The sequence below is a fragment of the Podarcis muralis genome, chromosome 13 (assembly GCF_964188315.1).
Source record: "Podarcis muralis chromosome 13, rPodMur119.hap1.1, whole genome shotgun sequence".
NCBI classification, from domain to species: Eukaryota; Metazoa; Chordata; class Lepidosauria; order Squamata; family Lacertidae; genus Podarcis; species Podarcis muralis.
This window is the reverse complement of record NC_135667.1, coordinates 3,992,654-4,006,573: the sequence shown is the minus strand read 5'-3', so window position 1 is coordinate 4,006,573 and position 13,920 is coordinate 3,992,654. Positions and strand designations below refer to the sequence as shown.

General features: G+C 50.9%; 1 protein-coding gene across 1 annotated transcript in view; it reads right to left on the bottom strand.

Annotated features, from left to right (window-relative positions):
- The window catches only part of ACAP1 (ArfGAP with coiled-coil, ankyrin repeat and PH domains 1), a 47,036-nt gene that overhangs the window by 6,343 nt on the left and 26,773 nt on the right, over positions 1–13,920 (bottom strand). Inside the window, exons 13-18 of the mRNA XM_028751989.2 lie at positions 12,982–13,093; positions 10,850–11,058; positions 9,190–9,259; positions 6,407–6,501; positions 3,651–3,817; positions 3,226–3,258 (exon numbers count right to left, since the gene is read on the bottom strand). Coding sequence (XP_028607822.2) covers positions 3,226–3,258; positions 3,651–3,817; positions 6,407–6,501; positions 9,190–9,259; positions 10,850–11,058; positions 12,982–13,093 — 686 coding nt within the window. The remainder of the gene's footprint in view (positions 1–3,225; positions 3,259–3,650; positions 3,818–6,406; positions 6,502–9,189; positions 9,260–10,849; positions 11,059–12,981; positions 13,094–13,920) is intronic.

Here is a 13,920-nt window from a genome sequence, read left to right as displayed (position 1 = left end):
TCCAGCAACAGCCACCAGCGTGGATTATTTAAGAAGCTGTCTTGTACTGAGTTAGACCACTGGCCCATCTAATTCAGGAATGCCAACACTGGCTGGCAGCAGCAGCACCTCTCCAGGATTTTATTCATTCCATATATACATGACCCAAATGCAGTTTACGAAAAGAGCTAGAGCAATGACAGATTGAGGTTGAATCCTGACAAGACAGAAGTGCTGTTTTGGGGGGACAGGGTGTGGGTGGGTGTGGGGGGCTCTCTGGTCCTGAATGGGGCAACTGTGCCCCTGAAGGACCAGGTGTGCAGCCTGGAAGTCATTTTGGACTCACCGCTGTCCATGGAGGCACAGGTCAGTTCTGCGTCCAGGGCAGCTGTCTACCAGCTCCATCTGGTGCGCAGGATGAGACCCTCCCTGCCCGCAGACTGTCTCGCCAGAGTGGTGTATGCTCTAGTTATCTCCCGCTTGGACTACTGCCATGCGCTCTACGTGTGACTACCTTTGAAGGTGACCCGGAAACTATAACTAATCCAGAATGCGGCAGCTAGACTGTTGACTGGGAGCGGCTGCCAAGGCCACATAACACCGGTCCTGTAAGACCTACATTGGCTCCCAGGACGTTTCCAAACACAATTCAAAGTGTTGGTGCTGACCTTTAAAGCCCTTAAGCGGCCCAGTAGACCTGAAGGAGCGTCTCCACCCCCATCGTTCTGCCCAGACACTGAGGTCCAGCTCCGAGGGCCTTCTGGCGGTTCCCTCCCTGCGAGAAGCCAAGTTACAGGGAACCAGGCAGAGAGCCTTCTCTGTGGTGGCGCCCGCCCTGTAGAACGCCCTCCCTTCAGATGTCAAAGAGAAAAATAACTACCAAACTTTTAGAAGACATCTGAAGGCAGCCCTGTTTAGGGAAGCTTTTAATGTTTGATGCATTACTGTATTTTAATATTTTGTTGGAAGCCACCCAGAGTGGCTGGGGAAGCCCAGCCAGATGGGCGGGGGTATAAATTATGATGATGATGACGATGAAACCAAGAGAAATATACAACAGCACTTTGAAGCATACAAATTAAAATTGCCTTCACTTCCCTATGCATCTGGGTAGGCCTGTCGAAACAAGGATGTTTTTAGCAGGCGCTGAAAGGAGTCCAGCGAAGGTACCTGCTTGCTCTCAAGAGGCAGGGAGTTCCAAAGTGTCGGTGGCGCCAGTTCTGCCATTCAAAGCAGCCAAGTGGACCAAAGGAGATCTCATAGGTAAACTGGTCCCCAAGTTGTTAAGGGCTTTGTACAGTGGTGCCCCGCAAGACGAATGCCTCGCAAGACGGAAAACCCGCTAGACAAAAGGGTTTTCCGTTTTGGAGGTGCTTCGCAAAACGAATTTCCTATGGGCTTGCTTCGCAAGACGAAAATTTCTTGCGAGTTCCTGCAGGGTTTTTTCCCTCCCCCCCCCCTTTTCCCAAGCCGCTAAGCCGCTTATCAGCTGATCCGCTAAGCCGCTTAACAGCTGATCGCTAAGCCCCTTAACAGCTGATCGTTAAGCCGCTTAACAGCTGATCGCTAAGCCGCTTATCAGCTGATCCGCTAAGCCGCTTAACAGCTGATCGTTAAGCCGCTTAACAGCTGATCCGCTAAGCCGCTTAACAGCTGATCCGCTAAGCCGCTTATCAGCTGATCCGCTAAGCCGCTTAACAGCTGATCGCTAAGCCCCTTAACAGCTGATCGTTAAGCCGCCTAACAGCTAATCGCTAAGCCGCTTATCAGCTGATCCGCTAATCCGCTAAGTCGCTTAACAGCTGATCCGCTAAGCCGCTTATCAGCTGATCCGCTAATCCGCTAAGCCGCTTATCAGCTGATCCGCTAAGCCGCTTATCAGCTGATCCGCTAAGCCGCTTATCAGCTGATCCGCTAAGCCCGCTAAGCTGCTAATAGCGCTAATCCGCTAATGGGCTTGCTTCGCAAGACAAGAAAACCGCAAGACGAAGAGACTCGCGGAACGGATTCTTTTCGTCTTGCGAGGCACCACTGTATACGGATAATAACACCTTAGACGCAGCCCCGATTGGCAAGCAGTGCAGACACCTGACTGCCAACAGGAGAAAGGCCTTGTCAGGATACTAGCCCCTCTGCTCAGAGAACTAACATTTTTGTTTAGGCAAGCCTACCCAGTCATTCAGGAAGCCGCTGCGAGTTCAAATCTGCCCTCATTCCGTTGTCGTTTTAACTTTTCAAAATCTTATGATCGTTTTATTGCTTTGTCCTTTTTTTTTGTCATCTGCTTTGAGGTTTGTTTTTACAACGAAGCTGCAATTCCTGCAATGCCAGGGCTTGGACTTTCGATTCTGCAATTCTGTGATTCTATAAGCCGCGTGTGAATTTTAGGAGAGAAATAAATGCGCCCTGGCATTCTGGGGCTAGGACTGAACAGCACCTGGAAAGATGAGAGCTCACACCCAGCCCAGCTCTCTCCCATGTGTGTCCCCATCCATAGCTGTCAACTTTCAGATTTGGAAATAAGGTATCAGCAGCCTCACCTGTCCCGGGGACAGTCTACGGGATATTTAACAATCCGGGATAGCAGCGGGAAACAGTGCTGGAATAAGGACATTTCCCGCAATATAAGGGAAGGTTGACATGGTTGGAAATGAAATAAAGAGAAAGGATCATAAACTATTTTTATATGCAGTAACAGCAGCAAGAATATTACTGGCCCAAAAATGGAAGCAGGAAGAATTACCATCGATAGAAGAATGGAGAATGAAATTAATGGACTACGCAGAAATGGATAAATTAACAGGAAGGGTCTGAAACCGACGAGATCACAAGTTTACCAAGGACTGAAGTAAATTTGTGGATTATATGAAAAGCACATGGGATGAGCAAACAAGGTTTGTGGGTTTACAGGAAGCTTTGCGAAGAAATAATATTAGAAACGCTGTAAAAAGGGAACAAGGGAGTAAGTTTATTTAAAACAAAAGGCAATGTTAAATTTAGAATTGCGGATAGAAGATTTGATAACGGAAGATTTGCGGGTGAGTCGAAGGAAGTCAAAATTGGTATTTGTGATAATATTGAAAATGTATGTTTAAATTTTATATTGGAAATTGAATAAAAATAATTTTTAAAAAAAGAAATAAGTAAGGGAAGGTTGACAGCTATGGTCCCCATCCCTCCTAAACTGAGCTCAAAAACGAACCTCCACCACCTTTCGAAGTATACCTGGCTTTGAGAGACACATACCTGGGTTTGGGCTCGCTTGGCTTGGACTACTTCCTGTAGGAGTAAAAAAAAGGGGGACCAGTAAGAAACGGTATATTCTTTCAGCGTTCGGGTAAAACCCATCGGTTTATCTGCACCGCATTCTGCAATGACGACTTTACACCTAGTTTGCAAGGAGGCTGAGAAGGTGAGCGCTGGTGGTGCAGCTGTTACCTTAGCAGGTAAAGGTAAAAGGTAAAGGACACCTGGACGGTCAAGTCCAGTCAAAGGCGACTCTGGGGTTGCAGCGCTCATCTCGCTTTATTGGCCGAGGGAGCCGGCGTTTGTCCACAGACAGCTTTCTGGGTCATGTGGCCAGCAGGACTAAACCGCTTCTGGCGCAACAGGACACCGCGACGGAAACCCGCTAAGGGCGGGGGGGGGAGGAAGAGAGCCTCTCTCCCTACCTGCGCCCCCTCGTTTCTGCCCCGGAGGTTTGGGTTTGGGGAACGGTTTGGGCTTCTCGAACCCCCGGACGTCTCCTCCCCGATTCAGCCGTGCCCCGGCCTTCGGGAACTGGGTGATGAACTTCTTTTCCACGTATTTGGCCCTGATCCAGGCCTCCTTCTCCAACCTTGGGGCAGAGAAACAGAAGAAGAAATTATTTAATTTAATTTAGTTTATATTTTATAACAATGACAGGTACCAAAGGTGAATTTTGCACATGTTCAGAGGCTTGACAACATCCCTGCACAGAATTGACAAGCGAAGAGGGAGGAGCCAAAGTTTCCTGGTGCATGATGGGAGTGGCCCTTTCATCTCTCTCTCTCCCCCCCCCCCAATTTAGAGAGTGAGGGATGGTGCAGATCAGTCCTATGCAACAGCACCACCTACTGGGCAACCGACGGTAGGTGCTTTCTGGCCACCATGCTATCAGCCAAGGAAGTTGCAGGTACCTGAAATCTCCTCTTCCCTCCCCATCCCTCTTTCCTTTTGTGCCATGTCTACCGGAATGCGTCAGCCCCTGGGACAGGGACCGCCTTATCTTTTAATACACAGCGAGTGCTGAGAACTTTTTAGGTGCATTATAAAGGGAGGGAATCAAATGTGTGGACACAAAACACAAATCTCTCCTTCTGTGGCTGTGTGGTGAGGTGGTTAGAGCAGCGGCTCTCAAACCTTCTTCCCTGGGCTACAATTTCAGAATAACATTTTTGCTTGGGCCACATTGAATCGTTTTATTCCTAAGAAATACAATTGAATACTCCAAGCAGTACTTGATTTAAAACATAGAACACAATTGCTTTATAATATGATCACGGGACACTCAGAAAGTATAAAACAAGGCATCTGCCTAAAAACACGAATCATTTCCAAAATATAATTAGGAATAGGCCTCTTAAGTATGTATACAAAGTCGAGGAGACGTGTGAGTTTGTTTTTTGCCGGGTAATCTCATTTATATCAGATCTCATCAACACAAGAAGCCTTTCTCTTCTGTGATCTTTCTTATTTGCCAGAATTTATTTGCCCTGTACACAATACGTCGTGGAGAACTGCATAAGAATAGCCAACGTCCCTGAAGATAGGCGTGGATAGTCTTTCTGGCTGTATATCCATATATATATATATTTAACACTATAGTATACCGTACGACAGGGGGTGCGGGTGGCACTGTGGGTTAAACCACAGAGCCTAGGACTTGCCGATCAGAAGGTCAGTGGTTCGAATCCCCGCAACGGGGGGAGCTCCCGTTGCTCAGTCCCTGCTCCTGCCCACCTAGCAGTTCGAAAGCACCTCAAAGTGCAAGTAGATAAATAGGTACCACTCTGGCAGGAAGGTAAATGGCGTTTCCGTGCGCTGCTCTGGTTCGCCAGAAGCGGCTTAGTCATGCTGGCCACATGACCCGGAAGCTGTACGCCGGCTCCCTCGGCCAATAAAGCGAGATGAGCGCTGCAACCCCAGAGTAGGCCATGACTGGACCTAATGGTCAGTGATCCCTTTACCTTTATACCGTACAACACTGAAATGTTTAAATTTTTCTTTGCTTGTCCCTGAACGTTCCGGCCACAGTTGCCATCCTCTCCTTGCGCACCAGTGCGGTGCGTCTCATGCCCTCAGAAAACCACTGGGTCACAGCAAGATCTGGGTTCAAATCCCCCCTTGGCCATGGCCGAAGCTCGGTGGGTGTGGCCTAGAGGCAGCCGCTGCCAAGCCTCAGCCTAACCTACCCTGCAAGGTTGTGGTGCGGATAAAAGTGGGAATTAGAAAACCATGCACACTAACTTGAGCTCCTTAAGTTGGGATAGAAATGTAGATAATCTTTTTTTAGGGTGTTTATAGCAGATGGGGGCTGGGGGGGGGAGGAGGAGACGTGGGGTGCTTCTACCTTCTGGAAGAAGGTAAAGGTAAAGGGACCCCTGACCATCAGGTCCAGTCGTGGCCGACTCTGGGGTTGCCGCGCTCATCTCGCTTTATTGACCAAGGGAGCCAGCGTACAGCTTCCGGGTCATGTGGCCAGCAGGACTAAGCCGCTTCTGGCGAACCAGAGCAGCGCAGGGAAACGCCGTTTACCTTCCCGCTGGAGCGGTACCTATTTATCTACTTGCATTTTGACATGCTTTCGAACTGCTAGGTTGGCAGGAGCAGGGACCGAGCAATGGGAGCTCACCCCGTCGCGGGGATTCGAACCGCCGACCTTCTGATCGGCAAGTCCTAGGTTCAGTGAAGGTACAGGGTTATAAAGACCAGGACTAGCCACTTGAGAAACAGTTTCTATTTTGGTTTTAAATACAGTGTAAGGAGTCTCGATGGGAGTACAGTGGTACCTCGGGTTAAGTACTTAATTCGTTCCGGAGGACCGTTCTTAACCTGAAACTGTTCTTAACCTGAAGCACCACTTTAGCTAATGGGGTCTCCTGCTGCCGCCGTGCGATTTCTGTTCTCATCCTGAATTAAAGTTCTTAACCCGAGGTACTATTTCTGGGTTAGCGGAGTCTGTAACCTGAAGCATATGTAACCTGAAGTGTATGTAACCTGAGGTACCGCTGTATATTGCATTTAAAAATGGGATATCAGAGTTTTTAGGGGGGGCTAAACAGGCTGGGATAGCAGGCTTGTTGGTTTTTGAATGTCTTATGTAGGTTTTTTTCAATTTCCTTGTTCTGTGTGGGACAATGACAATAAAGATTATCGTATAGTTCAATGAAGAGGATGTTCTCACCGCGAACAGCCCGGCTGAGGACGCTTCATGTTCATCTCTTCCACTCGCGCCTCGTAAATCTGGTTGATGACTCGGTTCCCCAGTTTGCACATCAGCTGCAGGAGGAGGAGGGAGAAGAGAGGCTCTCAAAAACTGCATCTTAGCCAACCCCCCCTGACCCATCTCTATTAGGCACCGAAAAGGAACCTTTAGCCTTCCAGCTTTTGCTAGGCTACAACTCCCATCACTGACTGGCGGAGGATGAGAGGGGTGACAAAACGCAACTCGCCGCTGCCTGTGGACCCGAGCAGGGTTGGGTTGCATCGCAGTGCATCCCCTTCCCAGCAATCGGCCAAGCTCTCCCTGCCCGTCCCGTCCATGTCCCGCCCTTGGGGGGGTACACCCTGCCTTGCCACAGCTTCGAGCGCGGCCACACACACGCACACACCGAGGGGAGTGACATTCGGCGCACGGCGCGCCCGCAACTCCCAAGCCTACCCTGATGCATAGCTGTCAACTTTCCCCTTTTCTTGCGAGGAATCCTATTCGGAATAAGGGAATTTCCCTTAAAAGAAAGGGAAACGTTGACAGCTAGGACCCTGAGCCGTCGGGGGAAGGCGGGGAGCTGTGCTGCTTTGCCAGTGGTCTTCCCCCAGCTCGGGGGAGGCTTGGGGGTCGCGGGTGGGCGGTGCGCTGTTGCCCCCCACACTCCTAGAGAAGGGCAGGGCTTAGCTTTCTTTGACGGAGGCAGTGGAGGAGGGAGGGAAAAATTCAATGGGGAGATTGACAAAAAAAATTCTGCACTGGGTACCACCTGACCTTGTTACGCCACTGCCATCATTCCCAACCACTGGTGACTGATGGGGACCGGGTACCAACTGACCTTGCTACGCCACTGCCATCATTCCCAACCACTGGGGACCGGGTACCACCTGACCTTGTTGCGCCACTGCCAGCATTCCCAACCACTGGTGACTGATGGAGAGCGGGTACCACCTGACCTTGTTACGCCACTGCCAGCATTCCCAACCACTGGTGACTGATGGAGAGCGGGTACCACCTGACCTTGCTACGCCACTGTCAGCATTCCCAACCACTGGTGACCGATGGGAACCGGGTACCACCTGACCTTGCTACGCCACTGCCATCATTCCCAACCACTGGTGACCGATGGGAACCGGGTACCACCTGACCTTGCTACGCCACTGCCATCATTCCCAACCACTGGTGACCGATGGGGACCGGGTACCACCTGACCTTGCTACGCCACTGCCATCATTCCCAACCACTGGTGACCGATGGGGACCGGGTACCACCTGACCTTGCTACGCCACTGCCATCATTCCCAACCACTGGTGACCGATGGGAACCGGGTACCACCTGACCTTGCTACACCACTGCCATCATTCCCAACCACTGGTGACCGATGGGGACCGGGTACCACCTGACCTTGCTACGCCACTGCCATCATTCCCAACCACTGGTGACCGATGGGGACCGGGTACCACCTGACCTTGCTACACCACTGCCATCATTCCCAACCACTGGTGACCGATGGGAACCGGGTACCACCTGACCTTGCTACGCCACTGCCATCATTCCCAACCACTGGTGACCGATGGGGACCGGGTACCACCTGACCTTGCTACGCCACTGCCATCATTCCCAACCACTGGTGACCGATGGGAACCGGGTACCACCTGACCTTGCTACACCACTGCCATCATTCCCAACCACTGGTGACTGATGGAGACCGGGTGCCACCTGACCTTGTTACGCCACCGCCATCATTCCCAACCACTGGTGACTGATGGAGACCGGGTACCACCTGACCTTGCTACGCCACTGCCATCATTCCCAACCACTGGTGACCGATGGGAACCGGGTACCACCTGACCTTGCTACACCACTGCCAGCATTCCCAACCACTGGTGACTGATGGAGAGCGGGTACCACCTGACCTTGTTACGCCACTGCCATCATTCCCAACCACTGGTGACCGATGGGAACCGGGTACCACCTGACCTTGCTACACCACTGCCATCATTCCCAACCACTGGTGACTGATGGAGACCGGGTGCCACCTGACCTTGTTACGCCACCGCCATCATTCCCAACCACTGGTGACTGATGGAGACCGGGTACCACCTGACCTTGCTACGCCACTGCCATCATTCCCAACCACTGGTGACCGATGGGAACCGGGTACCACCTGACCTTGCTACACCACTGCCAGCATTCCCAACCACTGGTGACTGATGGAGAGCGGGTACCACCTGACCTTGTTACGCCACTGCCATCATTCCCAACCACTGGTGACCGATGGGGACCGGGTACCACCTGACCTTGCTACGCCACTGCCATCATTCCCAACCACTGGTGACCGATGGGAACCGGGTACCACCTGACCTTGCTACACCACTGCCATCATTCCCAACCACTGGTGACCGATGGGGACCGGGTACCACCTGACCTTGCTACGCCACTGCCATCATTCCCAACCACTGGTGACCGATGGGAACCGGGTACCACCTGACCTTGCTACGCCACTGCCATCATTCCCAACCACTGGTGACCGATGGGAACCGGGTACCACCTGACCTTGCTACGCCACTGCCATCATTCCCAACCACTGGTGACCGATGGGAACCGGGTACCACCTGACCTTGCTACGCCACTGCCATCATTCCCAACCACTGGTGACCGATGGAGACCGGGTGCCACCTGACCTTGTTACGCCACTGCCAGCATTCCCAACCACTGGGGAGTTCAGAGCCCACCCGCCATTAGGCCCCCGCATTTACCTTGACTAGCTCAGGTTCCCAGGAGTCAAGTGTCAGCGACCGCACCTTGGAGAAATGGACACCGAGACTCCTAATTTGGAGACAGGGAGGGAGAGATCAGGCAAGGGGCACTCCTGCTGCATGCAGGGCGTAGTTAAACTGCGGAACTCCTGGCCACAGGAGGCAGCCAACAACCTGGAGGCCTTGAAAAGAAGATTAGGCAAATCCGTGGAGGGGATATCGAATGCCATTCGCCACGGTGGCTGGGCTCAGAAATATTTTCTGAATCCCAGTTTCTGGAAGCCACAGAGGTGGGAAAGGGCTCTTGGGCTCAGATGCTGCTTGCAGGTTTCCCATAATAATCATCTGGTCGGCCACTGTGAGAGCAGGATGCCTCTGGGCCTGATCCACCAGGCTCTGCTTATGTTCCTAACAGAGGAGCCAACCTTCAAAGTGGGGTAGCAGAAATGGCAATCCCTCTCTTGGATTGTACCCAAGCCCCAACCTCTCTTTCCTGGCTCCTCCCATCAATGGCAAGCACCTCCCCATTTTTCACAAGCTCCACCCCTTTCCAGTTCCTGGTGTGCAAGCCCCACCCCTTTCCTCCACAGGCTCCTCCCACAATCTCAGCCCCACCACTTCAGCCACTAACTTACTAAGATATACCGTATTGGCCTGAATATAAGCCGCACTTCTCCCCCCAAATTCCGACTTATATTCGCCACCTTATGTGGGATGCAGCCGGGAGTGTGGCAAAGTGCCCCATCTTCTCCCCCAAAGCCAAGATGGGAGGAAGCGAGGAAGGAGGAAGGCCGCTGGCAACGCAACGCAGCGCAGTCCCCACCCCCACCCCCTTCTGCCCAGTATGCAGCCAGAAGCAGCAAGGAATAAATCGGCTTGAAGAAATGGAGGCAGTGAGAGATTTTACTTTCTTGGGCTCCATGATCACTGCAGATGGTGACAGCTGTCATGAAATTAAAAGATGCCTGCTTCTTGGGAGAAAAGCAATGACAAACCTAGACAGCATCTTAAAAAGCGGAGACATCACCTTGCCAACAAAGGTCCATATAGTTAAAGCTCTGGTTTTCCCAGTAGTGATGTATGGAAGTAAGAGCTGGACCATCAAGAAGGCTGATGGCCGAAGAATGGATGCTTTTGAATTCTGGTGCTGGAGGAGACTCTTGAGAGTCCCATGGACTGCAAGAAGATCCAACCTCTCCATTCGGAAGGAAATCAGCCCTGAGTGCTCCCTGGAAGGACAGATCCTGAAGCTGAGGCTCCAAGACTTTGGCCTCCTCATGAGAAGAGAAGACTCCCTGGAAAAGACCCTGATGTTGGGAAAGATGGAGGGCACAAGGAGCTACAAACATGAGTTTGACATGGAAGACAGGAGGGCCTGGCGTGCTCTGGTCCACGGGGTCACGAAGAGTCGGACACGACTAAACGACTAAACCACAACAATATTTGGATATTTTTCCTTTTTTTCTTTCCCCCCTTCCGATTTTAAAGGTGCGGCTTATATTCGGGCCAATACGGTATTTCAAAGCCCCTCCCCTTTCTCCAAGGCTCCTCCCACCTCCCTCAAGCCCCGCCTCTTAGAACAGGAAAGGGAGCAGCAGAGAAAACCAGGAAGTGGAATCCGCTCCATCCGCCACGCCCTAAGCGCAGTTTGCCAGCTCACCTGTGGATGCCGGAACACTCTATGCAAAGTGTGATGCCCAGGTTGATGCTTGCCCACTCGGGCGCCGGCTCCCGGCAGTCGCAACACTGGGCGTTGCCCTCCAGTCTCTGCACCTGGTCTATGACTTGCTTGTCCACCCCGGCCCGCAGCTTCCGGCTGGAGGGGGACTGCAGTTTGGCGGCAGAAAGAGACGCCGTCCGCTCCAGGGGCTGCAGAGGAGTGGAACGAAAAAGGCTTGCATGTATTTCACCCCCTCTCCATGTTCAGAAATTAGCATTAGGGCATGAGAATCTCAATCCTCATTTTGAAATGGCAGCCACAAGAAAACCAAGTTGCTAGTTCTCAGTACAGGCTGGGAAGGCAATGACTGTGTAAGCCTTGGGAACTTCAGGGTGGAGTACCCGTACGGTAAGCCCCAAAATGGAAGCAACAGGAAATTCCATCGCTAGAAGAATGGCAGACGAAGATGATGGACTTTGCGGAATTGGCAGAGCTGACTGGGAAAATCTGAAACCAGCATGATCAAGCTTTCCAAAAGAGTAAATCTGTACAATATCCAAAGGACAACTGTAAAAAATTAAGAACACTAGCAGGGTTGCTGTAAGAAAACTTTCAATGTTAATGATTTGTACCTTTTTATATCTATTTTAAAAAATCGTGATCAACGGAAGGAGTGGAACATAAATGGGAAAATGTATAAATCAGGGGTCAGCAAACTTTTTCAGAAGGGGGCCGGTCCACTGTCCCTCAGACCTTCTGGGGGGCCGGACTGTATTTTGAAAAACAACAACAATGAATGAATTCCTATGCCTCACAAATAACCCAGAGATGCATTTTAAATAAAAGGACACATTCTACTCTTGTAAAAACACGCTGATTCCCAGACCGTCCGCGGGCTGGATTGAGAAGGTGATTGGGCCGGATCCGGCCCCCAGGCCTTAGTTTGCCCACCCATGGTATAAAAGCTATGAAGTAATAATGAACTATGGAAACCATGAGATGGGAGGGAGGGATGTCGAAGCTCGACTGAGCAAATATGTAAAGAGTATAATAAGGACCTGTTTAAATGTAATAAAATGGAAACTGAGTAAAAACATTATTATATAAAAAAGAGATTGTGGAGAGCTTGGCAGCTTTGGTCTAGGTGGGCCAGTGGCAAAACCCAGCACAGAGAAGAGGACATTTTGGAGGACGGTACTGAAAAATTGAGAAAAGCACACATTTCAAAGGACACAGCTGGGATTTCATTTCAGGACATGTGACTTAAGGAGGTTGACCTTAAATGATGCACCAAATTTGTCCCCCTCCAGCCCAATTGCAGGGAAGTCAAGCTAATAATAATAATAATAATAATAATAATAATAATAATAATAATACTATTTTATTTATATCCCACCCTCCCCAGCCGAAGTCGGGCTCAGAGCGGCTAACAACAATAAAAGTAACACAATTTAAATAAAATCACAATCAATTGATTGAAATGCATTCTAAAACCAATTCATTCTAAAATCAATTCAAAATCAAATTGATGGCAACCATTGGGATAGAGTTCTGTGAGGATTACCAAAGGAGGGAGTCAGGCTGTGCCTTGGCCAAAGGCCTGGTGGAACAGCTCTGTCTTGCAGGCCCTGCAGAAAGATGTCAAGTCCCGCAGGGCCCTAGTCACTTGGGACAGAGCGTTCCACCAGATCAGGGCCACAGCCAAAAAAGCCCTGGCTCTGGTCAAGGCCAGCCTAACCTCCCTGTGGCCTGGGACCTCCAAGATGTTTTTATTTGAAGACCGTAAGCTCCTCCGTGGGACATACCAGGAGAGGCGGTCCCGTAGGTACGAGGGTCCTAGGCCATATAGGGCTTTATAGGTTAAAACCAGCACCTTAAACCTAACCCTGTACTCCACCGGGAGCCAGTGCAGTTGGTAAAGCACTGGATGAATGTGATCCCACGGCAAGGACCCAGTGAGGAGTCTCGCTGCGGTATTCTGCACCCGCTGGAGTTTCTGGGTCAGTCTCAAGGGCAGCCCCGCGTAGAGCAAAAATAAGCAAAAAGCGGTGGGTGTCTTCTGCTTGGGGTGAAGGTTTGGGACCGGAATACTGTGAATTTGCTAGCTCTCCCGGTGTTCGGCAACCCCTTACCTGCCCCCGGGGTTCCAGGTGTTCCTCGTTGTAAGCAGATGCGATGCTGTTTTGAACGGCGCACACCCAGGCTTGCTGGTGCCTCTCCGAATCCGCCTGGAGGAAACAGCTCCTGCCAGGGAAAGCGGAAGGACAGCAAAGGGTCAAAGAGGGAGAACACGGAATGGCAGAACTGCAGAGCTGGAAGGGACCTCCAAAGGTCGTCCAGCCGAACTCTGTTGAAAAACCTCCAAGGGAGGAGAGTCCATTCTGAGGGAGTCCGTTCCATTGTCCAACGGCTCTTACCGTCAGAAAATTCGTCCTAATCTTTAGTCAGCATCTTCTTCAGTGTTATTTGAATCCACTGATTTGGGTTCTGTCCTCCAGAGCAACTGAAAACAGGCTTTCTCCATTTTGGTTTTCTTATTTGAAGATGGCTGCCTCTCTGCTCTCTCTTCTCCTGGCTAAACTCTTCCAACGCTTGGTTTCCAGACCCACCTTATATCTTGGTTTCCCTCCTCTGCACACCTGCCAGCTTGCCAATACAGTGGTACCTCAGGTTAAGAACTGAATTCGTTCCGGAGGTCCGTTCTTAACCTGAAACTGTTCTTAACCTGAGGTACCACTTTAGCTAATGGGGCCTCCCGCAGCCGCCGGCGCGCGATTTCTGTTCTCATCCTGAAGCAAAGTTCTTAACCCGAGGTACTATTTCTGGGCTAGCGGAGTCTGTAACCTGAAGCATCTGTAACCTGAAGCGTCTGTAACCCGAGGTACCACTGTATCCCTCTTTCTGAGCACAATTCAAAGTGTTGGTGCTGACCTTGAAAGCCCTAAACGGCCTCAAAGGCAGAGGGCCTTCTTGGTGGTGGCGCCCGCCCTGTGGAACGCCCTCCCGTCAGATGTCAAAGAAATTAACAACTACCTGACTTTTAGAAGACATCTGACCTTAAAAACTTCCCT